Below are 25,566 nucleotides of genomic sequence, written 5' to 3'. Positions count from 1 at the left end.
ATCCTTAGATTAGGAAGATCCCCTGGAGAAGGAAATGGCAACCTATTCCAGTATTCTTGCCTGGAGAATTCCATGGACAGAGGAGCCTGGCAGGCTACAGTCCATGGGGTCGCAAGAGTCAATCACGACTTAGCAACTAAACCACCACGAGGAATTTCTAGGGATTAAAGAAAAATAAAAAATGATGCAATGTAGTAGCTCATAGTGTACTGGGTCCTGTTATATGGTAACTCGGAACAGGTCTTTTCTGATCCCCTAGTATCTCTTAGTACAGCTGCAAGTAAGGTTGGTGCTCAATAAATATTGTGTAAAAAATTTAATAAAAATATACAATATTATTACATCCTAAAACTGTAAATGCAGAGAGGCAAAGGTGATATAGGCTGGGACCTGGGACCCTTTACTAGAGTGCTAGTACCTGGACAAACACCTCTTTGTACAGCAAAAAAAATATTAATACAAATAAAGTAGAAGGGACTAAAAATAACTGCATGCATGCACAGGTGGGGCAAATTATGAACAATAACACACAAAAAGGCCAAAATCCAACTGTCTCTTCTGAGGTGCCAGGAGCAAGAGTAGGATACTGTGCATGATCCCTGCACACAGCACCACAAAGGGTGTGGGCAGACCACAGTAAGCCACTCCCCCACCTCACCCATTTGGCTCCCTACCCGCACCCCATTTAAGGGACCAGCTCACTCGCCACCCCCACCCCTGTTTCTTGCTTTGCTCTCTGCTGCTGCAAGAGGAAAGTGAAAGTCGCTCAGTCGTGTCCGACTGTTTGCGACCCCCATGGACTACACAGTCCGTGGAATTCTCCAGGCCAGAATACTGGAGTGGGTAGCCTTTCCCTTCTCCAGGGGATATTCCCGACCCAGGAATCGAACAGGGGTCTCCTGCAACGCAGGCGGATTCTTTACCAACTGAGCTATCAGGGAAGCCTGCTGCAAGTGGAGTCCCAATAAAATCTTGCCCGAATTCCTTGCCTGGCCTCTTATCAATTTCTATTGATTAGAGTCCAAGGACCCCAGGTGGTAACAAAGGGAGCATGGCACGGGTTTGATGACACAAACACCTGGCTGCTAAACTAGGTTCTGATACATGCTATCTGGCCTTGGTTAATTTCCTTAGTTTCCTCATCTAACTGTTCCGTCAGGGGACTAAATGAGGATGGATACATAGGCACTTAAGACTGAAGACAGCGCCTGGTAGGCAACAGGCACTCAGTGACTGTGAGTTCTCTGTATCACGAAAATAAGATGACAGTCACCAGAAAACCAGTAAGTGCAGTAACAAGGCTAAAAAAGGATAAGGACGAGCTACTATCCCATCCTTGGGAAACACTACATGTGGAGCGGCGGAGACTCTAACCCCTCACGCAAACTAAGTTTCCAGCCGCACCTGCCTCCGGCGTCGCTTCCGCCTCCGAGATGTCCGCGAGGGCGACGCCCCGGTCGGGCGGGATGCGCGCCTCCGAGCCTCCCGGGAATCTCGGAGCCGCTCCACCGTGGCGCCTGCCACTACCTTCTCCACCCCTTAGTAACCGCGACGCGGCGGCCGGCCGAGAAGGCGGCAACCGATGGCTGGAGCTTCTAATTACTACAAGTCCCGGCAAGCCTCGCGGCCACTTCCGCTAGCAACCTCGCGTCAGCCCTCCCCAACTACGGATCCCGATGGACTCCGCGCAGTACGTCACGCCGTCAGTTTCAGCCAATCGGCTTCGGACAAGTTTAGGAGGGGAGGGAAACGCAGAGACAAGCAAGATGGCGGCGGCGGCTTCTCAGGGTGGGAGAGCAGGTGGTGGCGGAGGCAGTAGTGGGGCTGGCGGTGGCTCCGGCTGCGGGACAGGCAGTAGCCGTAGCGGTTTACTGGACAAGGTGAGAAGCCGATTTTTGGGGACAGTCGAGGCCTGGGGAGCGCCAGGGAGGCAGCGAGTCCTTCCCATCTCGCCCCCCTTTTCTTCTGCGGCTTCTCAGAGGGAGTTCTCGTTGGCCCACCGTGGGAACCTTAACTTGCGCTTGTAGCCAGCTCCCTACATATCTCAAACCTGGGCTCTCTCCTCTTGAGGACTTTTTCCTTCTGGAAAGTGTTCCTCCTAAATGCTGGGCACTACAGCTTCTTAAGATAGTTTGATTATTCCCACATTTCAGAGCGGCCATCGCTTTTCCTCGGTGGTGCTGGGGGGCCACTGTTTAATCTGTTTATTTCACGGACAGGGAAGATTGAATCTGGACTAAATGGAAGCAACTCTTCGAAGTTAGTAGTCTCCAAACTCCCCACCACGACCGCCACACTTGCATGCTGCTACCGATTCCAGAGTGCTCTTGGGTTTTTCCTTCCTGAAGTTTCTAGGCGTTTTATCCCGATACCCGAATACTGAACTTCGAGTACCGACTTCTCCTACGGCCTTACTGGAAGTCTTTAAGATTTATCTTTTTTTTTCTTCTTCTCCTTCTACCCGCCCCCCGTCCCCCGCAACCTCTTCCCCCTCCTTCTCGCCTGCTACCAGGCCAGGTGAATGTGTCCTGGATGAATAGGATGCATAAGCTTGCTACCTGTTCACGGTGACCTCTTTTCCCCTCTCTCCATCCAGTTGTTTTTTTTTTTTTTTTTTCCTTTTTAAAGTGCGGACCTAGGAACAGGGACTTTTTTTTTCTTTTTTGGAACAGGGACTTAAAAAGGAAAATTCTCCTGAGTTGGGCTTTCTTGCACTTTACGTAGCATTTTGAAAGAAACAATTGCGTGGAGATCTGAGTCCTAGTACTGCTTCTGCCTCTAGTTGTGTGACCTTGAAATGTGCTTGTTCTCCCTGTGTCTTATTTCCTTATCTGTAAAATGAATGTATCCTAAGGTTTCTTCCAGTTCTCTCATTGTAGGGTCCTGGGTCAGTTTGATGAGAAATGATAAACTTGGGGTTTTTAACATAGTCAGGATTGTTAACTTTTAATTGAAAACAGCTTTCAGACTTCTGTGTGTTTAACACCTGCTGAGTGCTTAAGAAATGAGTAGGTGATCATATTGAGGGGTTCCTATCCAGATCTTTTTGTTTCTCTTTTTGGGTGTCATTGGTTTTGAATTACATGGGCTTCCCTGGTGGCTCAGAAGGTAAAGAATCTGCGTGCAATGCGGGAGACCTGGGTTTGATCCCTGGGTCGGGAAGATCCCCTGGAGGAGGGCACGGCAACCCCCTCCAGTATTCTTGCCTGGAGAATCGCATGGACAGAGGAGCCTGGCGGGCTACAGTCCATGGGGTCGCAAAAGTTGGACACGAGTTAGCGACTAAGTACAGCACCCTTTTAGGGCTTCTCAGGTGGCACAGTGGTAAAGAATCCTCTTGCCAGTGCAGGAGACACAAGAGGCTCAGGTTCCTGGGTCGGGAAGGTCCTGTGGAGTAGGAAATACTATTCCAGTATTCTTTGCCTGGGAAATCCCATAGATAGATGGGGTTTCCTGCTAAATCCCATTGGCAGGCTACAATCCATGGGGTCACGAAGAGTCAGACGTAACTGAGCACACATACATACATACACGCTTAACCTTTAAGAGATAGGAACATGTTTTGTCCTGTTCCTGTCCAGCAGTTGGGATGGGAAATATGAAAAGCTATATGAAAGTATTGGGGATTGATGGTCACTGGGAATTGTTTTCCTGTTGGGTGAGCACCTCATGGTCTGTGTTCATTCTGTTCCATTGAGTGCTCTTGCTTTTTCCTCCACTTCAAGCAGATATTAAGCATGGACAGTCTGCTAAGGCAGTGATTACTGAAAAGTAACATATGAAGATTAGCAAGTCATTTAATGTCACTGTTTTCCTTTCTTCACCTGAAATATTAGAGTTTGGGGGAGAATCAAAGGAGATGATACGCATGAATGACCTCTGTAACTTGAGTATCTAATTCAGACATATAATGGCAGAGGAAAAAAATCAAAAATCCTGCTGTCAGAAAATACTCCGTATAGCAGAGTATAAGTCCAAAATACTGAACATAAAAGAATTTGGCATTCACTTGTGCACTTCTTACGAAGTTAAAGTGAGAGAGAGAATGATCCCTGAGATCCATTTGAAAAGGGGTGGGAGCCCTGGTGGAGCTGGGACCTTTCTTTGAGAGACAGATGGCATACCAGGTAAAAATGTCCTTGAACAAAGGTGTGTGGTTGGCGCCTGTTGTTTCTCAGGTACTCTGTTGACCGACTGGAATCAGATAGAGAAGGGCATGGATTGCCTGAAGTAGGAGTAGGGAGCCTGCTGAAGGTTTTTGAGTCTAATTAAGTGGTTTTAGAAGAATCATTCAGATAGTTGGGAGTGGTAGAATTTAAAAGTCTTCCTATAGGCCTCATACCATACTGCTGTATGGGGTTTAATACAAAAAGAAAGACATGTTTGAATTCTAGTGCAGCATGTTGAAAACTATATGGTGTTGGATAAGTTATGTGGTATTACTGAACTTAAATTTTCTTATGTAAACAATGTGGATGCCCATACATAATTGTGGCTTACTGTGAATATTGTCATATAATAAATTGGTATATGGTCTTTGTGAAGGGCTATAAAAACAGAATGACAAGGTGAGGAGAACCCTAACTTGCTAGCAGAGATAGATGAAAGGCTTCACAAAAGAGAACGTTGGCAGAATTAAGCAAGAAGTGAGGGGCCGAGGAGAGAGAAAATAAATCAGGAGCTGTTCAGGTGTTTTTACTTGGAAAACTTGATTTCAGCCTTACATTGAGTTGTTCTTCCTCTGAAGTCTTTAACATTTATTGCACATGGGAATTTAGCTGTCAGTTAATATGACATATTGATTTGTATCCTGCCCCCAATTAGTATGTCAGTTTCCCATGAGAGGTTCTTTGTGGTGATCAACATAGAGTAAGTACTTGAAGCATTGAATTTAGCAAAGAGAAAACATCATATCTGCCACCCCAGTCTTCAGAAACTGCCTTAGAGGATGGTGCTTCTAACTGTCTGAAAACCAGGAAGAGAACATGGAGAAAATGAGGGGCTGTTACTTTACATTTCTTTAATTCAATTTGGGGGGGGGGGTTATTTTATTTCTTGCAGCTGTGGTTTTATTTGCCAAAGAAATGTAATAAAGAGATGCAAATGTGCTTCTAGTTTTCCCTAAACAGATGTGAGTTTCTGCTCCTTTGAAACTGACTTGGAGAACAAAGCAATTCTAGCTTCCTGATCTTAAAAATAGATATGCAAATATAACCTTCCAGCTTCCATCACAGAATAACTTAGATCATTATGATAACTTATTTTGTTCTATGTAGCAGGCTATAAAAAAATTTTTGTTTACTTAATCTGCTTTGGCTGTTAAAATTGACATGTGGTATTAAAGCACCAGGGCTTCCATGGTAGCTCAGACAGTAAAGAATCTGGCTGCACTGTGGGAGACCTGGGTTTGATCCCTGGGTCGGGAAGATCCCCTGGAGGAGGAAATGGCAACACACTCCAGTATTGGCTGGAAAATCCCATGCACAGAGGAGCCTGGTGGGCTACAGTCCACAGGGTCACAAAGAGTTGGACTTGACTGAGTGACTGACACTACTACACTATTAAAGCATGCTTTTCAGAACTGTATCCAAATTTTAATCTCATAGCCAGATTGCTGTCTCCTGGCTGGATTTTTTGGCTATTAAAATTGATGTGTGGTATTAAAATATGCTTTTTAGAAGCTGTACCCAGCCCTTTTAACTTTGTATGTGGATTTCTGTCTCCTGGCTGAACTGTCAACCTGATAGAGCAGAATTTTTATATCTTTGTAGTTGAGAATATAGGTTCTGGTGCCAGGCTGGCTGGCTGGCTTTGAATTCTTGCTCTGCCACTTATCAGAAATGTGTTCTTGGGCAAAATAATAAATCTCTTTGTATCTCAGTTTTCTCATCTGTAAAGTGGGGATAATAATAGTTTTTACCTTAAAAAGTGGTTTCTGGTACATAGTAAACATTGAACGAAACAGATAGCTGCCACTAACTAGCTAGTTTCTCTGGCCTTCCCTTCTTAGATAATATTTTTTGTAACGTGTTATGAAGACTATTTGCATCAGACCCTCTTGGGGCTTTAGTTAAAAATACAAACTTCTGGACCTCATCCCAGAACTGAATCAGGTTCTCTAGGGGTGGGGCCTGGACAGCTGCATGGTTTCACACATAGCTGTTTATTTATTTTTTTCTTTTACATTTTAACAGTTACATCCAGGTTGAGAACGTCTGTCTTAGATGACTTTTTAAATCCCTACTGATTCAGACATTTTAAGATTTTTTTTTTTCTTGTTTGGTTTTCAACTATTCTGTTTAATCAGTAGTGATTTCTCTAAAGTGTTTGTATTGAAGAGACCTTGAAGTTCATCTGTTCCAGCCTCCTCATTTTAGAGACATAGATACAGACATTGATACAGTTGGAGAGGGGAAGATGAAGCAATTTATCCAAGACCACACAATCAGTTACAGTTCCAGAATCTGGCTGCCCAGCTCTTAATCCAGTACTCTTACCTTACTTAGCACATTGCCTTTCATACTGGAGCAGACCATGTTCTAGCTAATGTAGTAGTGGAAAGAGCATCTGATGTGAAGTTGGAGGACCTAGGCTGAAACCATGGCTTTGTCACCCACCAGCCATGCATCCTTAGGTCATATATACTCTTCTGCTCTCTTCAGTGGGATCTTTGCTTGCCAAACTTGCACAGGGTAGTATGCCTGTACCCTAACCAAGCTCTGACAGAGCGAACAGTTTTATGGCACTACTGTGATGCCTGTGTTTAAAGAAATAAGATGCAGACTTTTAATTGCATTTTGCAAACCAAACTTTAAAAACATGTCAAAACTCATTATTTTTGATTCATCAAAAAAGTTTTTCATATCAAAGGACATTATCAAGAAAGTGGAAGGACAGTCCACAGCATGAGAGAAGATGTTTGCAAGTCGTATATCTGATAAGGGTCTAGGATCTAGACTATATAAAGTGTCTTATAACTTGATAATAAAAAAGACAAACCAATTTTGAAAAGAATAAAGGATGTGAATTGATGTTTCTTCAAACAATATACATTAATACAAATGGTCAGTAAGCACATGAAAAGATCTCAACACCATTAATTACTAAATGCAAATCAAAACTGCAATGAGAAGCCACTAGGATGGGTATAATAAAAATAACCATTTTTGGTGAGGATATGGAAATATTGGGAGCCTCCTGCATTTCTGATGGAAATGTAAAATGATGAAAAAGTTATAACTCAGCATGTTCCACTCCTAGTTATGAACTCAAGAGAATTGAAAATGTGTCTACACAAAAACTTCGATCATAGCAGCATTATTCACAATAGCTAGGAGGTGGAAGCAAGCCATAAAAGTGTGGTATTTCCATGTGGTGAAGTATTACCTGGCCATAAAAAGGAATGAGACACTGACACAGGACACAATATAGATGAACCTTGAAAATACACTAAGTGAGAAAAGCTAATCACAAAAGGCCACATATTATATGATTCCATAAATGATAAATGTCTGGAATAGGCAGATTCATGCAAGCAGAAAGTAGTGGTTGCCAAGGCTGGGAGTGGGGTCATGGTAATTGGAATAACTTGTTTATGGTTATGGGGTTTCTTTTGGGGATGATGACAGTGTTTTGGAATTAGATGTTGATGGTTGTATAATGTGAATAGAATGAAAACCATTGCACATTTTTATATGATGAGTTTTCTGATACATGAATTAGATCTGTTTTTAAAACTCATTCATTTTACAGCATTCATGGAGTAATCTTTAAAGCATCAAGTTTTTTTTTTTTTTAACTACTTATCACTGAATAACACAGTGGTATCATAGATGTTACTAACCTCTCACAGCCCAGCTCCCTGTTTTAGGCCTGCACCGTTTCTCTGCTCTGACTTCCATCTTGTCAGATCTCAATAGTGGTTTTTGTTATTACCTGATCTTGAGTATATGACTCATTGATCACTTCTTTCTTGAAATATTTTCTTTGTGTGGCTTTTAGAACACCACTTGCCCTGGTTTTCCTCCTCCATTTATCTGTCTTTATGGTTGTTAGTTTTTTCTTCCTGACCTGTAAGTACTGGCAAGCCCCTGGGCCTGTCTGTGTACACATCCCAAGGAGATACACATTGTCCTGGCTTAAATACTGTCTGTAAGTTAATGACTTCCACATTTATGTTTTCAATATAGACCTCTGCTCTGAGCCCCAGATTTATATGTCTCAGTGCCTACTTGCCATAGCTGGAGCCAGTCTAATTACCTCCGCTTACTTAGCTCCACTTACTTACTTCCACTTACTCTGGTGTTGCCACTAATGTTCATGCTCATAATTAACGTGGTAATTTCTAACCTGCAACTTAACTCCAGTGATAACGATAGATAGTAATAAGCCACTATTAAGAAGTAATTTTCTTTGCAGTATTTCTTGGCCATTTTTATTAAAAAGGAAAAAAAAAAAAGATGGAAATTGAAGATTATGTTACCAGGAGCTATAATATCTCTTTTTGAGATATCTTGGTATTTCTGAATTGTACTCTAAATTAGATGATAGTAAGAGGCTTCAGCTGGAGAAGGCAATGGCACCCCACTACAGTACTCTTGCCTGGCAAATCCCATGGACAAGGGAGCCTGGTGGGCTGAAGTTTATGGGGTCGCTAAGAGTCGGACATGACTGAGCAACTTCCCTTTCACTTTTCACTTTCATGCATTGGAGAAGGAAATGGCAACCCACTCCAGTGTTCTTGCCTGGAGAATCCCAGGGACGGGGGAGCATGATGGGCTGCCGTCCATGGGGTCGCAAAGAGTCGGACAGGACTGAAGTGACTTAGCAGCAGCAGCAGCAGCAAGAGGCTTCAGTAATACGTGAACCGTGAACTTCCAGATGTTCAAGCTGGTTTTAGAAAAGGCAGAGGAACCAGAGATCAAATTGCCAACATCTGCTGGATCATTGAAAAAACAGGAGAGTTCCAGAAAAACATCTTCTTTATTGACTATGCTAAAGCCTTTGACTGTGTGGATCACAATAAAGTGTGGAAAATTCTTCAAGAGATGGGAATACCAGACCACCTGACCTGCCTCTTGAGAAACCTATATGCAGGTCAGGAAGCAACAGTTAGAACGACATGGAACAACAAACTGGTTCCAAATAGGAAAAGGAGTACGTCAAGGCTGTATATTGTCACCCTGCTTATTTAACTTATATGTAGAATACATTGTGAGAAATGCTGGGCTGGAAGAAGCACAAGCTGGAATCAAGATTGCCGGGAGAAATATCAATAACCTCAGATATGCAGATGGTACCACTCTTATGGCAGAAAGTAAAGAGGAACTAAAAAGCCTCTTGAAAATGAAAGAGGAGAGGGAAAAAGTTGGCTTAAAGCTCATTCAGGAAACGAAGATCATGGCATCTGGTCCCATCACTTCATGGGAAATAGATGTGGAAACAGTGTCAGACTTTATTTTTTGGGGCTCCAAAATCACTGCAGATGGTGATTGCAGCCATGAAATTAAAAGACACTTACTCCTTGGAAGGAAAGTTACGACCAACCTAGACAGCATACTGAAAAGCAGAGACATTACTTTGCCAACAAAGGTCCATCTAGTCAAGGCTATGGTTTTTCCAGTAGTCATGTATGGATGTGAGAGTTGGACTGTGAAGAAAGCTGGGCGCTGAAGAATTGATGCTTTTGAACTGTGGTGTTGGAGAAGACTCTTGAGAGGGATCCAACCAGTCCATCCCAAAGGAGATCAGTCCTGGGTGTTCATTGGAAGAACTGATGCTGAAGCTGAAACTCCAGTACTTTGGCCACCTCATGCAAAGATTTGACTCATTGGAAAAGACCCTGATGCTGGGAGGGATTGAGGGCAGGAGGAGAAGGGGACAACAGAGGATGAGATAGCTGGATGACATCACCAACTCGATGGACGTGAGTTTGAGTGAACTCCGGGAGTTGCTGATGGACAGGGAGGCCTGGCATGATGCAATTCATGGGGTTGCAAAGAGTCGGACACGACTGAGCGACTGAACTGAACTGAAGCTTCCTCAAGACAAACATCATTTGCTGCCCAAATTGAACTTTTTTTTTCTTATTTTGAACTTGCTGCTTTGTGATCATTTCGCAAATGTGTACATGTGAGAGGTAGGGGTGTGTTGTTTTCAACTCAAATAGTATCTCAGCTTCTGAGTCTGCCATAAGTTTTCATAATCTTATTATGGTTTAGAAAATTATGAAATCACTATTAACTGTGGAGCTTAAACATCTCAAACTCAGCATATGCAAATGGGTGTTTCTCATCTTTCCTGCTCAGTTCCTTCTCTTGGAAAACAACATGACTGCTTAGTTATCTAAGCCCAAATTCTAGTTGAGTGGTCACCTCTGTCTTTTCTCTTTCACATTTTTTGTACCTAATCTGATAGTAAGTCCTGACAGTTGTACCTCATAAATATTCCCTTTTCATCCCCCTGCTGCTGCTCTAATTCAAGTCCTGCATCTAAATCGGGCCCTGTCTGATGAGTTTATCTCCAGTGTTACTACCCTCCAGACCTTTTGCTAATGGCCTCTAAAAATGACTTTTTAAAAAAACACAAATTGGTTGTGTTGTTCACCTGCTTAAAATATTCTCCATTGCTTGTTTCAGAATCAAGTCCCTTAACCTAGTGAATAAGGTCATCTTGGATATGCTGCCTCTGTCATGCGCCACATCTACTACTTCTGTCTTTGCAGCCTGCAGCCACCATGTAATTTGAGAGAGGCCAAAGAAGGGAGGAAAAAGGTTTATTAATATTTCTTCAAGCCAATATTAATAAGTTAATACTATTTCTTCGAGTTCCTTTAAAATCAGAGCAGGGCTCTTCTGTTGACACAATTTATCTCTGGTATCCTCATCTCTTCAGTGTGAATTGAGGAATCCTTTGAGTCTTACTGCCCAGTTGTCAGGCTAAGGAACTTTATGAAGACATCCACTGAGATCTTTATCACTGCATAACTTTACTTCTGTTTTCACTGTACTAAAATTTTTTAATTCAAATTTGCAGTCGAGAATCATAACTGAAGTTGAATTTTTGTAATGTTCTCTAAAAGCCATCAAATGCCTAAATTTTGTGAATGGTTCATCATCAAGGTTTGGTATCAGATATGCTGGCTTGATAAAGTGTTTTGTGTTGATAGTGGCAGGGAAGTGATTTCTTTAAGATAGGACTTTTTGAACCATATTTTCAGCCAAATAGCAGTTGGTTTCAAATGGAGGAAAATGAAAAATTCCAAATATTTTATATCCTATAGGTTTTGTTGGCATATTAAGATTAAAATCTTTTTAAGCTTTTTTTTACTTTATTAACTATAATTTATTAGATAAAAATCGAGATACTTTATGTGACTGTCACTTCAGAGATCTGTTTCCTTTTGTTTTTCATGGCTAATAATTCCTTTCCTTGTATTTTGTGGGAAACAGTGTAAAGTAGTGAAAGAGTACAGTTTTGAAATCATGACAGCTTGATTAGGTCCCAGCTTTACTACTTTCTGGCTTTCACCTTGGGCAAATTTCTTAGACCGATAATGTTATCTGTAAAAAGAGGATGCTAGTCAGTTTGGGCTGCTCTAATACAAATACCATAAATTTATTTCTCACAGTTTGAGCCTGGGAAGTCTGAGATCCAGTGCCAGCATGGTTGCATCTGCTGACAGCTTTCTTAACTACTTGCAGACAACCTTCTTGTATCCTCACATAGTGGAAAACAATAGAAGCAAACTCTCATGTCTTTTTCTCGAGGCATTAATCCCTTTCGTGAAGCCCCTTATGACCTAATACTTCTCAAAGGTACCACCTCCTAAAACCATCACATTCTGGTTTAGGATTTCAGTATATCAATTTGGATAGCTGGAGAGGGATGGGGATAATGGACGGAGGCTGGAATAGTAAACCAAGCAAAGAGTAACACATGGTATCTAAGAAAAGGGGGATCAGCCCAAGAGGAGGTTAAGGGAACCTTCAGAGAGGTAGTAAAGGGAGACTCCAGGATGACAGTTACACAGTGGGCCTAGAAAGAAATCCACCTAGACTGAAGCAGGTCAGAAGGCTTCCAGATTCTAGGAAGATGAAATTCACAAAATGCTCAATATGATTGCAAATATTGAGAGGAGATTTAAAAACTGGGGAAGAATTTGAGAATATATTGGTGAGAAATACACTATCTGATTAAAAACAGCCATGAAAACAGTAGTAGCTCCAAGGAAAGCAAAAAGCTATGCAGGAAAGAACCCTAATCTATTACATGACAATCTGTGAACAGCATTTATGATCATACTGTAAACGCCAAATAATGATCTAGCAAAAAATTAAGGTATTATGTAATAACAAATCAATATTGGTCTACTACAACTATATTCAAGAGATGGTGAAGGAGGAGCAGGAAAAGTAAATGTGAAAGTGGTAGGGGATGAATTGGTTAAATCTCATCTTTCATGGTGGGTGAAAAAGTCAGAAGACTTAATGCTGAACACTGAAAATAATAATATAAACTTTTCCCTAAGATATGGAGGTAGATACCCCAAAAATCAGCCTAAGGAATTGAAATTAGTGTGTGTCTGTGGGGAATGGGAAATGGACAATGTCACGAGTGTCTCAAGGGAGGGAAAGCAGGACTGCTAATTCTTTTTTTTTTTTTTAATTTTAATAACTTACAGAACTCTTTAAACCCTGTGCGTATATGACCTTGGTACAAATATTAGCTTAGTCAACACTGATTGTTGATTGTGCCCAATATACACGTATCTCTAATACATAGGGAATGAGGGGAAGAGGAATTGTGTGCCAGGTTACCACATCTCCTATTTCTCAGTTGGCAATACTGCCTGTGTATCAGAGCTCCCCGGGATCGCCCTGCTCTGTTACTCAGTAGAAGTACCCACAGGGCCATACTCCTGGGTAAGATTTATTACAGCAAATGAATACAAAGCAAAATCAGCAAAGGGCAAAGGTGAGTAGGATGAAGTCCAGAGGAAATCAAGTGCAGGAGTCGAGAGTCCTCTCCCACTAAATTCCCACGGGTTGTGCTTAATTCCTTTAGCAACAATGTGATGTGATGTCTGTGAAGTGTTGTTTGCCAGGGGATCTCACTAGAGACTCAGTGCCCAAGTTTTTTATTAAGGGGCTGATTAAATAGGCACCCTCTCCCTGGTCCGTGCCAAAATTCCAGACTCCTAGAAGAAAAACAGGTATTTAGCATAAACCACGTTGTTTATACAAGCAGTTTAGGCATAGTGAGCTACTCTTTATCACTTGGGTAAAGTTTTAATATCAGTGAAGGAATCCATTTACCAGTCAGCCTCCCACATGCCAGCCAAGAGCCATCCTTTTACACAGGTTTTTCTAAGGATGGCAACCTAAGATCTATGTTTCTTTTCTACACAGAATTTTCTTGTGATTCATCCTGGGAGGTTCAACATAAAAGAAACCAACCTTTGCTTTGTCTTATTTATTAACTACAAAGGAAGATAATTCACTCTTAGGGTTGAGGAAGAGAAGTGAGGGAAAGAAAATGGTTTCTAAAATACCTTGAATAGCTGTGAAGAGTACATGACGAATATCATACATTTTAGTTGATGGACAGTTTTTGAGAATGATGGAAAATGCCCACCCCCCTGCCTCTTTTCCAGATGTGTCTCTGTGCTACAGCAGAGATGCTATTTGCTCTGACATAGTCTAAGATTTTTCATGTACACCAAATGAATGATGCTCCCGTATCTTCAAAAATCAGTTATAAATTTTCTTGGTAATGTAATTGACTGGAAATGTTCTTGTTCCACTTATTGAAGATCCTTCTAGGTACCAGTGGAATTAGAACTGAGGCTATATTAGAACAGATTGTGATGGCTTCTAATGCATTTTATCCCCCCAAATTGCCAAGAAATTATCCTCTGAATTGTAGTGGCAAGTTTCTTCTCTGTAATGCATTGCAAGTAGTGACGTGTGGCTGAGTTTCTATGAGAATATCATTTTTTTGGAATGAGCCGAAAAAGATTTAATGACTTTCATTCATAAATAATTCAAATTCTGTCATGGATTCTGGCTGTACAGGTTTCCTTCTTTTGCTTGCTGTTACCAAAATGGGATTTACTAAAGTAAGTATAAGCAAGCTGTTTAGCTAGATAGCCTGTTAATTTCTTCTTGGTTCGATTTGTGTTTTTAAAATTAGGTGTCATGTTTGATTTGTAGGCTGGCAGGCTGTTAGAATCTTATTACAGCATGCTGCCGGTAGTAATTTCTCAAAGAAAATTCTTGTTTTTATGAGACACAAAGGGGAGAAGCCTTGATTTGAGTTTTAATCACTTGAAGTATGACTGTTTTAGCTCATGCATTTTCTCCCAACAGACTTCACAGTAGTTTTTCTTTTCTGTTTAATAGCATGTAGAATTACAAAATTAAGTTTGATGAATTATATTTCTGTGTTCCTTTAAAATCTCATGTTTTACAGATATTTATTCCATCTCTTTATTTCTCGTCCGCAGTATCTCTGAACTTGTGCTCAATCAGAGAGTTAATATTAAGATTTCTTCTCTGTCCTTCAGTAAAATCTATACTAAAGCCAAATGAATTTTGGATTGTCTGCTGGTTTGTAATTTTTATTACATATATTTGTTCACTTGATCTGAAAAAATTGAGTTGGGCATATAATCTATAAAAAAGGCAGGTTTATCAGATTATTTCTGTACCCTGTTTCACTTAACCTACATTCACATAATCACTTGCATTTGAGAAAAAAAAAATTTACAGAATCTCTTCACATGATTAACAGTGAAAGAGGTACACATTGAAAAGTCTCATTCCCACCCATGTCCCTTAGCCTTTTCGGGATATCTGGGTGTACCATAGTTTGTTTAACCAGTCTGGTGTAAGTGAGCACTTTAGTTATATTTTTACAGTTGCAAATGTGCTGCAGTGAATAACCTTGTATATTATTTAATGTCTATGCATATAAGGAAAAATTCCCACAAGTGAGAAGTTGAATCCAAGATGCTAAGTTATCTTCTGTAGGTGTTACACCTTTTTGAACTTCTACCAGCAGTGTGTGTGAGAGAATCATTTGCCTTTAATTAGCACAGTATTTGGGAACCTTTATAAACCTATACCGGAGAAGGCAATGGCACCCCAGTCCAGTACTCTTGCCTGGAAAATCCCATGGACGGAGGAGCCTGATAGGCTGCAGTCCATGGGGTTGCTGAGAGTCAGACACGACTGAGCGACTTCACTTTCACTTTTCACTTTCATGCATTGGAGAAGGAAATGGCAACCCACTCCAGTGCTCTTGCCTGGAGAATCCCAGGGACAGAGGAGCCTGGTGGGCTGCCGTCTATGGGGTCGCACAGAGTCAGACACGACTGAAATGACTTAGCAGCAGCAGCAGCAGCAGCATAAACCTATACAGATGAGGGAAATTGAAGCAGGCTTTGTCCAAAGTCACATACCTCACTGGTGATAGGACTCAATTTTTAATTCAAAATGTTCTTTCCAAAAGACAACACTGAATCTGCTGTTTTCTTACTTAAGACGTGCAGGTAAAATGTAAAATGTCGGGAGACAAAAATGTATTAAAGAAGACCATTCTTTTGTTAGTGTCTGGATGGATATTGTCTGAGTTTTGTAGTTGCAGAGTGGTAGGATGAACAAATGCAATTCCTTTCTATTCCCATATTTGGGTAAAATGGGGATGGGATATTTGAGTTCCCACTACAGTCTCTACAACCCGTGTCAGTGTTCTACCCTTGTAGATTTGACTTTTCAGCGTGGAGACTGGCAACATCATATGATTACCAGCTGATTCTAGTGACCTAGTTTCCTTCAAATTCATTTTCAAGTGTTTTGTTGTTTAGCTGTCCAACATCAGGAGAGAGAATAAATGTTATGTATACTTGAGGATGCTCTTAAGGAAGTAGTTCACTTTACTTTTAGTAAGATGCCATGTCTTTTAATGCACAACTTGTCAATTTGTTTTACAGTGGAAGATTGACGATAAGCCTGTAAAAATTGACAAATGGGATGGATCAGCTGTGAAAAATTCTTTGGATGATTCTGCCAAAAAGGTACTTTCTTGGGGGCAGAGGTGAGGGGGAGTGTCTTTTAGTTCGTGTACAACTGATGGCACATCTCTTGCAGGATTTTTTCTTTCTGTGCGTTGGAATGACTTTAGTTTTCAGTATTAGGAATTGAGACAGAAAGCATTTTCTGAACCTTGCTGTATATATAGGGGAGCATGTGTTAAAATATAATTATTACTTACCTCAAATTTCTCTTCAAGTTCTTTAATTTTTGGATTCCAGAAAACTAGTAATCTGTTGTTTTTGAGATTAATTGCCTAGAGGCAAGAGGGTTGAGGGAATATAGGACGGGCATGCATGATTGATTATGTCTCTATTTTAAAAGGGAAAAGAAAATTTTAGCTTCAGTCTAAAGAAGAAGATAAGGATTTAAAAAAATGTGTCAGAAGTTGATGAGCTTTTTCTCTGTGATTTTTGTAAACACATTTAGTCTTTTTTCTTTTTTGCTCTGAGTGGCAAAATCCTGATTGCAGAGAACTACTTGGTCATTTAAATGATTATCATAACTTTCATCATGGAAATTAAGAAGAAAAGCAGGTACAAGGAGGGAAGTAGTCCTACCAGCTTGGTTCCTTGTTCTTCTCACTAGGTACTTCTGGAAAAGTACAAGTATGTGGAGAATTTTGGTCTAATTGATGGTCGCCTCATCATCTGTACCATCTCCTGTTTCTTCGCCATCGTGGCTTTGATTTGGGATTATATGCATCCCTTCCCAGAGTCCAAACCTGTTCTGGCCTTGTGTGTTATATCATATCCTTTAAGCTCAGGTTTGTTTTCTACTGACAGTTTTTTTTTAAGTCTCTACTGATATTCTTCTCTGCTTCCTACAAAAAAAAAACAGACTTTCACTTTGGGGCCTGCTGATGTTAGGATTTAACATTATGAAATGTGAGCATCTGTAAATTTGTTATAATTGATATTTTAGATTCAATATGTTATTTTATTTTTAATTCTGTCAGTTACTAATGTAGAGGTTATAATCTAAGTGTGAGCACCTAGTAGCAAAACACACAGCCAGGCTTCCCTGACCTTCATTATCTCCTGGAGTTGGTTCAGACTAATGTCAGTTGAGTTGGTGATGCCATCCAGCCATCTCATCCTCTGTGTACAAACTGATCTCAAATCATAGTCCCAGAATTTGCACCTTGACTCTTTTCAGCATCACACAAACCAACCTATTAGGAACTTTTTCACAATTAAGGCAGTTCAAAAGAATATGCCATGGGTTCTAGAGACAGTTCCCAAAGGAGTTCCAAAGAGGTTTGAACAATGACAGCAACCTTATTATAATTATATGGCCTCCCAAGAAACTGCCTTGATGGAATTTCTTTTGTTTGGTTATATTTGTTTAAAACAAAACAGGATCTTGCCATTTTTATAATCATACCATTTTTATACATAATAGTAATGAGTACCATTATTAATGTCTTCTGTGTGCTATACTCTAAAATGTATATATCAGATCAGATCAGTCGCTCAGTCATGTCCGACTCTTTGCGACCCCATGAATCGCAGCACGCCAGGCCTCCCTGTCCATCACCAACTCCCGGAGTTCACCCAGACTCATGTCCATCGAGTCAGTGATGCCATCCAGGCATCTCATCCTCTGTCGTCCCCTTCTCCTCTTGCCCCCAATCTCGCCCAGCACCAGAGTCTTTTCCAGTGAGTCAGCTCTTCACATGAGGTGGCCAAAGTACTGGAGTTTCAGCATCAGCTTCGTTTCTTCCAAAGAAATCCTAGGGCTGATCTCGTTCAGAATGGACTGGTTGAATCTCCTTGCAGTCCAAGGGACTCTCAAGAGTCTTCTCCAACACCACAGTTCAAAAGCATCAATTCTTCTGTGCTCAGCTTTCTTCACAGTCCAATTCTCACATCCATACATGACCACTGGAAAAACCATAGCCTTGACTAGACGGACCTTTGCTGGCAAAGTAATGTCTCTGCTTTTGAATATGCTATCTAGGTTGGTCATAACTTTCCTTCCAAGGAGTAAGCATCTTTTAATTTCATGGCTGCAGTCACCATCTGCAGTGATTCCAAAATGTATATATAGCATCACTAAATCTAATGACAATTCTAAAAAGTCTGTTTAATTGCCATTTTAGAGGTAACAGTGTTAAGCCTTGGAGTAAGGAGTAATTTGTCGAGGTTACATTGGTTAAGAACTAGAATTCAAATTTAGGACTCCTTTACTCCAAAGCTCATTCACTTTGCACTGTTTAAATGACATATGTACACAGAGTTCTTATGCCAGTTTCTGGCACACAGGAACCCAAATATGGTAGCTAGTACTGTCAAAAACTTGAGTTTAATAATAAGCCTACATGTATGTACGAAGTAATTGTTCTTACAGTAAGCTAAACTATTGTGATCGCCCAGCTAGCTTACTTAGTAGAGCATGAGACTCTTTAGTAAACTGCTTTAAAGTTAGTTTCTCTTTCTTTTAATCACCCTTGAAATTGGTTATGTGGTCAAGTCCACTGTGGTTATTTGTTTTTTATTGTATGGAGAAATGAACACAAGTCTTGACAAACCGGGTAATAGAGGATCTTCTTATATATGTTGTCCTCGAACAGGAGAGAGAGAGCTGGTTTATGCCCTCTACCTTTTTCCTTTCTAAATTAAAATTTCAGTGTTTTTACAGCAAGACAAAACTGTGTTCTTTAGAACTATTATGGAAGTTTTTGTAGCCCTTGCTTGTCAGTTTGTGTTATTTCTCTTTTGTGTGTATGTTGTGTATTTTCCCCTTAACTTTATCTGCACCTATTTTGTGATGATGGGGATCCTGACCATTTATACTTCGTATAAGGAGAAGAGCATTTTTCTCGTGGCTCACAGGAAAGATCCTACAGGCATGGATCCTGATGATATCTGGCAACTCTCGTCCAGTCTCAAAAGGTATGACTATCCTCACAGATTCCTAAATCCTGAGGTTGGGTTTTTTCTGGGTGTTTAGTCATTATCAACAGACTATTATATGTCTACTCTTTGCAGATCAGAGTGCTAGTCATATAAAGTGAAGAAAGGATTATGAATGGACTAGAAGATTTTTCCTGTTGCACTTCTGAGATTGTATTATCACAGAAGTGCTCTGAGGATAAATTGTGAGAGAAAGTAACTTTGATGGGAGAATGAAGAACAATTCTGTTTCCTTGTGGCCAATAAATGGAGCCAATTAGAGGGCAGAACTGTAAACTATATATAAAACTATAAAGGCCAGAGGTATGAAGTCAGCTGTCTTTGAAGAACCACCTTAGCTTCTATGTCTTCTGTGATCCTGACTGCAGTCTGTGCAATCAGAAATCTCTGAAGCAATGCACTGAGCAACTCAGAGAAGCACAATTCACTCTGTTTCTGACTAGTGATAGGTGTAACTTTGTGCAGCTGACACCTCAGGTCTTCTAAGTATCCAGAACTGGGTTCAAATTCCAGCTCACCTCTAGCTGTGTGACTTTTGGTATATTGGGTAAACTAGTTGAGCCTTAGTAGGGTAAAAATGACTTGTAGAGTTGTTGTGAGGTTGCCAGCTGGTATACATAGTTGACTTTTGAACAACAGGAATTTGAACTGCATGGGTCCACTTATATATGGAGTTTTTTCCTTTCAGTAGTAAATACTGAAGTACTGCATGATCTATTATTGGTTGAATCCACATATTTGGAACTGTGGATACAGAGGAACCATCTATATAGAGGAGTAACTATAAGTTATATGTGGATTTTCGACTGCACAGAGGGTCAGCAACCTTAACACTGCCCCCTTATTGTTCAGCTTTACACCAAGCATTATGAAAGCAAGTATCTATTGAGCATTTACTACGTACTGAGTATTGTGCCAACCGCGTTGTCTCATTTAAACCTTAGAATAACCCATTTTAAAGATAAGAACACAGGCTCAAAGGGTTTAATTAATTTTTCCATGGTTATAGAGCCCAGAAGTGAATTTAGCCCATGCTTGAACTCATGCTCTCAGTCACCATCCTGAAAACACATGGTAGTGTTCCTAGTACATAGTAGGCTCTCCAGTTACTCACATATATGAAGGTAAGTTAGCATCAATGCCATACAGCCTCTCATTACCAGCCTGTGGAGATGCCTGTGAGGAGGAGCTGGGCTTCATTCTAATGTTGCACCAGAGTTCTTATCTTCTGGCAGGACTCATAGCTGCCATTTTGGTCTCAGCTGTCATAAATCTATACTCTGTATCAGAGCACTAAAGCAGAATTGCAGAATTCTAGACCCAAGCAACATCCTAATTTCATTATATACATTCTGACTTAAATATTTTTTTAACAGCCTTATTGAAATACAGTTTCCACACCATAAAGTAGTTCAGTGGTTTCTTACGTTTTTAAGAATGTTTGCAATCATCACCACAGTCAACTTTAAAACATTTTTATTCTTGCCAAAAGAAACTCTGTACCCTATATATAACAGTCCTTTCCCTATCCCCTCATTCTCCTAAACCTTAAGTAACCACTAATCTGCTCTCTGTCTCTATATATGTCCCTCTTTTGGATATTTCATACAGATGGAATCACACAATATGTGATCTTTTGTAACTGGCTTCTTTCACTTGGCATAATATTTTCAAGGTTCAAACATGTTATCAATATTTTATTCCTTTTTGTGCCAAATAATATTCCATTGCACGGATATACTACATTTTTCTTAATCCACTTACTAGTTGAGGGCCATTTGAGTTGTTTCCACCTTATGGCTGTTAAGAATAATGCTGCTATAGACATTTATGTATAAGTTTTTGTGTGGACAAACATTTTAATTTCTCATATACCTACGAGAAGAATTGCTGTGTTGTATGGTAACTCTTTGCTTGAGGAACTGCCAGACTCTTTTCCAAAACAGCTGCACCATTTTACAGTCCCGCTAGCAGTATATGAGTGTTCTGATTTTTTTTTTTTTTCACATTCACTGCTGACTTTTACCAACTGCCACATTGTTGGTGCCTTTGGAGAGGAAATATGCCACCTTGTTCATTCTCCTTGTAGTTAAATACAGACTCACTTCTCTTTCCTTGGAGATGGCTCATGGTTCTTTGGCACTCTCTTTAACAGCTCCTTTCAGAAGGCTTAATCAATGATTTCAGTATCTCAGTAGATGACTGTTCCAGGATGCTGGTCTCTTAGTTTTACTTTCTCTCCTCTGAGTATCTTGTTTTCTGCAGTGTCTTAAATACTTACTTCCTTTGAGACATATGCTAGATCTTGGTATTATTGATAACTGATTTCATTTTTTAAATATCTCACTCTCTGACCACTGCTTTATATTTTTCTAGTTTGTCTCCTTCTTGTTCTCTTGCCCCAACAGTTCTTCAGCCCCAGTGGCATCCATAATCCTTGGAGCCCACCATCTTTTCCCTGGCCCTCTTCTCTCCATTGTCTCACTTGCTCCTTACCTAGCTTTTAGCTTCCATGGCATTTCTATATTCCAGTTACTCTCTCACTGTCCTTGAGGGTCTTTCCTGCCTTCTCTGTTCTCAAACCTCTTGCTCTCCTCCCCACCTTCACTCTCAGCTTCCTTTGTTTCTGGGGAGAGAGCAGCAGCCGGGAGTCTCCCATCTTTATCCACTTGCAGCACTCATCACACTCTGCCTTCTTCCTCAGTTCCTATCTGAAGCCTCCTCTCCATTCATCCACTTGATTCTGTCCCTTCTTGATTACTTGGTGTTTCCCTGTCTGCTGGGTCATTTTTTCCTGGCATACAAATAAGTTGTAATTTGTCCCAACTGAAAAAGTTGTTTTTCTTTTCCCTTATCCTCCTCACACGGTCTTCTCATTTCTCTATTCCTTTTGTTGTCTTCTCCCATTATCTCTTGGATTTGCTTTTCTTCAGTTCTCTTTCCTCATCCTATTTGACCTGTCACATTTGACACAGTGAATAATTCTCTCCTTGTTATACTTTTTTTAAAAACTAGACTTCTAGGATACCATAATCTTATAATTCTTATCTTTTTGTGTCTGTTCCTCAATGTCCTCTGTGATTTCTTATTCCCTTTCTCTAAATTTGAAATGCCACTAGTGCCTATTCCTAGTATCTCTTTTCTGTCTGTATTCACTCACTAGGTGTAATCCTAGCCAGACTTCCAGGACTTTAAATACCATTTGTAATAATGAAGATTTCTAAATCTGTGTTTTCATCCTAGACCTCTTCTCCAAACTCCAGTTATGTCCCAGCTTTCTATTTGACATTGGGTCCTAATAAGCATCTCAGAATGAACATATCCAAAACCTAACTCTGCTATCCCTCATCTAAACCTGCTTTTCCTCATTTTCCTCATCTCAGTAAAGGGCAACTCCATCCTTCTAGTTACTCAGGTCAGGACTCTGGAATCATTTTGTCTCCTCTGTCTCTCGGTCCTTTGAATAGGTTGTCAGCGAATTCTGTCAGCTCTACTTTCTAATTATATTCATTCTGACCACTTAATATCTCCACCTTGGCCATCATCTCTCAATTAGGTGACTGTAATCATGTCCTAATGGACCTCTGCAGCTGTTCTCCCTGCCCATAGTGTATTTCCAATACAGTGGGCAGAATGATCTTTTTAAAACATAAGGCAGATCAACTCAATCCTCAGCTCAAAATCCTCTCACACAGAGAAAAGCTAAAATCCTAGGCATAGCTTAGAAGTCCGTACTTACATAGTTGCACCCTCCACACATTTGCGGACACACCATAGCCTGTGGCTCTCATCTTCTCCCTCTGTTTTGTTTGCGTTGGCCTCCTTTCTGTTGTTCAGACATTCTGGGCATGTGCTTGCCTCAGGGCCTTTGCATTTACTGTATTCTGCCTGGAATACACTTTGTCCAGATAGCTTGTTCTTTCACCTTCTTTTAGGCTATGCTCAAACATCTGCCTAGTGACAACTTTCCATATTTAAAAGAACATTATAATTTTTATTTTATTGTTTGTTCCCTCACACACACTAAAAGTCTCAAAAGACAGGGATTTGTCTGTTGTATTCATTGATTTATATCCTTAGTAACCAATACTGCCTAGTCCTGAATACTGGTTGGTCCTGAATAAATATTTGTTGAATTAATGAGTAACTATTTTTTAAAATAAATTAGATTGTGTCCTGCCATCAGAGCCATGGAACTGGGCTCAAAAGTCTAAAAATTACTGTGATATCAGATAGAAGCAGTTGAGCAGAGCTTGAAAAAATTTTTTGAGGTGTTGAAAGTATTCAAGGACCTTTTCTCCTATCTATCCAGGTTGAAAGTAACTGGCTAGACAACAATTTATCGAGCTATGATTTTTTTTTTGAGCACTGGTTAATGATAGGCACTGTTATAACAGTGATCCTGTAAAGTGGGTGGGACTTTCCCTCTTTTAAATATGCAGGAAAAAATCTGAGGCTCAAGCGTCTGCTTCCTCTAAAGGTGATATCAACCTGACAATCCACTGAATATGCCCTAATTAAATGGAGACAGAAACAGGTAGGGATGGCGGGGGAGGAACATTGGCCTGCCAGGGGTTAATGTCATAAACCCTCTTGAATGAATTGAGATAGTAAAGGCCTTCCAGATACCTTAAGGTGTAGCTAAAAGGGATCTCTGGAATTCATGGAGTAAAAGATACTGCTGGCCTGGGATCAGGGCAGAACCTGAAGCTAGGTTGATTACAGGAAGCAGGGACCCAGCAGCCTGGAATTGGGGAACATCTGTGAAAGTAAGGGTTCTTCTTTATTCATCATGATTTGATTACCTAGCAAATGCCAAGCTAAGAATAGAAAACAAGACAAAATCTTTCCCCTCAAAAATCCCTGAAACTAGTAAAGAACACACATAGGTGATTATCATTTCAATAGATAATTTCATTGACAGCACAGGAGCCTATCATTAGACCTAGTAGATGATGGGCACTCAGTATTTGGGTTGACTGATGGATGGTGTATGTATGACAAAGGCAAGACATCTAACTCCATTTGGGAAGGTTTTCCCAGAAAGGTTTATGCCCAAGTATAGTATTAAGAAATGGGACCTAATCAGGTAAGACTGGAGAGCAGTGTCTGCTGGCAATACCCTTGTACCATAACAGCAAAGTAAAGGGCAGAAGTGAGAGAAGATAGTCCATGTGATTTAGCAGTCTATGACAAGGTAAAGAAGGCACATAGTACTTAAATCAAGGGGGACATAGCAGCATCTACAAATCAGATTTTTTATCCTGAACGTCCCCTAATTTTTTTTTTTTTTTTTTTTTTTGGAAAAGATAATGCTGTATGTTCCCTACATCACCAGTAGCCTGCTCAGTGCTATTCTTCAAAAACTCTTGGTGCTCTGTTGTTACTGGCTGAATGTCTGTGTTTGGTTTTTGGTTTGTCATCTTTTCTTAGGTTCGATGATAAATACACTCTGAAACTGACCTTCATCAGTGGAAGAACGAAGCAGCAACGGGAAGCTGAGTTCACCAAGTCCATTGCTAAGTTTTTTGACCACAGCGGGACTCTGGTCATGGACGCATATGAGCCTGAGATATCTAGACTCCACGACAGTCTTGCCACAGAAAGAAAAATAAAATAGCTGCTTCTAAAAGCAGCCATCTTTTGGCTGAATCTTGCCGAATTAAGGGGTGAGGGAGAAAGAAACAGAGAACTTAATATGGATAAAGTAAGAAATGTTAAAAATGTCCCTGTTTTGTCTTGAAATTTTAGCCCATTCTGGATAAATAGAAACTTCTAGCTCAGATATGAGAAGTTGTAGCTCTGATATCTAGCTATAGCCTCTTTGGTCTGCTGATTGCATCGTTTTGATTTGCTTTTCTGGAAAAGCATTTTTGCTAAAAGCCGTACAGACTTCCTCCTTCATACCTAGCAGTACTTGATATAGTATAGCTTTGTGCCATGCAGCATTTGAAGACTCAATTTTTAAAATTGTTAACCTGTTGCTGACCTTTTTATGTTAATTCCTGTTTCAACAGCTGTTTCCCCTAATTCAGGATACAACTTCTTGTGTATGACAGTTTCCCTTCACACACCATTTTTGTGGGTGTGTATATATCTGACTTGGGGAGAATTGGGGGAAAAAACAGAGCTTTTTAATTTGTTTAAGAGAGACTTTCTGCCTGTTACGTTTTGTGCTTTTAACCAATTAAAGAAGCCAGTGGCATTTTTAGTTTTATGTTGTCTATGTTTTCCACTAGTATATCCCTGTTGATTTGTTTGTGCCCTTTATTAACTGCCATTTTCTAAAATTTTTTTCAATAAAAGGAAAGAAGATCTGAAAAATGGAGTCATGGTCTTGATGGAAGGAACAGAGCAGTACCTGTTGACAGTGGTACTACATAGGTTTCCTCTGTTTCTGTTCAGTCAGAGGCCCCTGAGAACCTGGAGGTGAGGAACTGCTCGCTGTCCAGTGGTTACAGTGATGCCACTCAGCACTTACTCTGAGCCGGGTAGTAGTCCACGTTCCGTACGTGTGTCTTGCTCCCAGCTGCCCTTAGAAAGTAGGTGTTTTT

At 40.4% G+C, this 25,566-nt stretch overlaps 2 protein-coding genes across 4 annotated transcripts in view; one reads left to right on the top strand and one right to left on the bottom strand.

Annotated features, from left to right (window-relative positions):
• Positions 1 to 1,650, bottom strand: part of XRRA1 (X-ray radiation resistance associated 1) — a 66,143-nt gene extending 64,493 nt beyond the window's left edge. For 2 of the 3 annotated variants that reach the window (XM_044929373.2, XM_025266423.3), the window contains exon 1: positions 1,405 to 1,650. The gene's annotated coding sequence lies outside the window, so the exon portion shown is untranslated. The remainder of the gene's footprint in view (positions 1 to 1,404) is intronic. The other variant, XM_025266422.3, reaches the window with a different exon arrangement.
• Positions 1,651 to 1,661: 11 nt separating this feature from the next.
• Positions 1,662 to 25,229, top strand: SPCS2 (signal peptidase complex subunit 2). The gene is made up of 5 exons (XM_006074064.4): positions 1,662 to 1,880; positions 15,995 to 16,078; positions 16,683 to 16,843; positions 18,857 to 18,991; positions 24,446 to 25,229. The coding sequence occupies exons 1-5, from the start codon at positions 1,677 to 1,679 to the stop codon at positions 24,630 to 24,632; spliced, it is 771 nt and encodes a 256-aa protein (XP_006074126.2). The 5' UTR covers positions 1,662 to 1,676; the 3' UTR covers positions 24,633 to 25,229.
• Positions 25,230 to 25,566: the final 337 nt, after the last annotated feature.

The sequence above is a fragment of the Bubalus bubalis genome, chromosome 16, assembly GCF_019923935.1.
Source record: "Bubalus bubalis isolate 160015118507 breed Murrah chromosome 16, NDDB_SH_1, whole genome shotgun sequence".
In the NCBI taxonomy this organism is placed as follows: Eukaryota; Metazoa; Chordata; class Mammalia; order Artiodactyla; family Bovidae; genus Bubalus; species Bubalus bubalis.
Note: the sequence above shows the minus strand (reverse complement) of the source record. Positions and strands in the feature narration are given on the sequence as shown.

Bases quoted from the DNA above. Each gene is read 5' to 3' on its own strand.
- SPCS2 (XM_006074064.4), top strand. From the start codon at position 1,677: ATGGACTCCGCGCAGTACGTCACGCCGTCAGTTTCAGCCAATCGGCTT. The intron at 16,079-16,682 runs GTACTTTCTTGG...TCTTCTCACTAG, and splicing joins TGGATGATTCTGCCAAAAAG to GTACTTCTGGAAAAGTACAA. The intron at 18,992-24,445 runs GTATGACTATCC...ATCTTTTCTTAG, and splicing joins CTCTCGTCCAGTCTCAAAAG to GTTCGATGATAAATACACTC.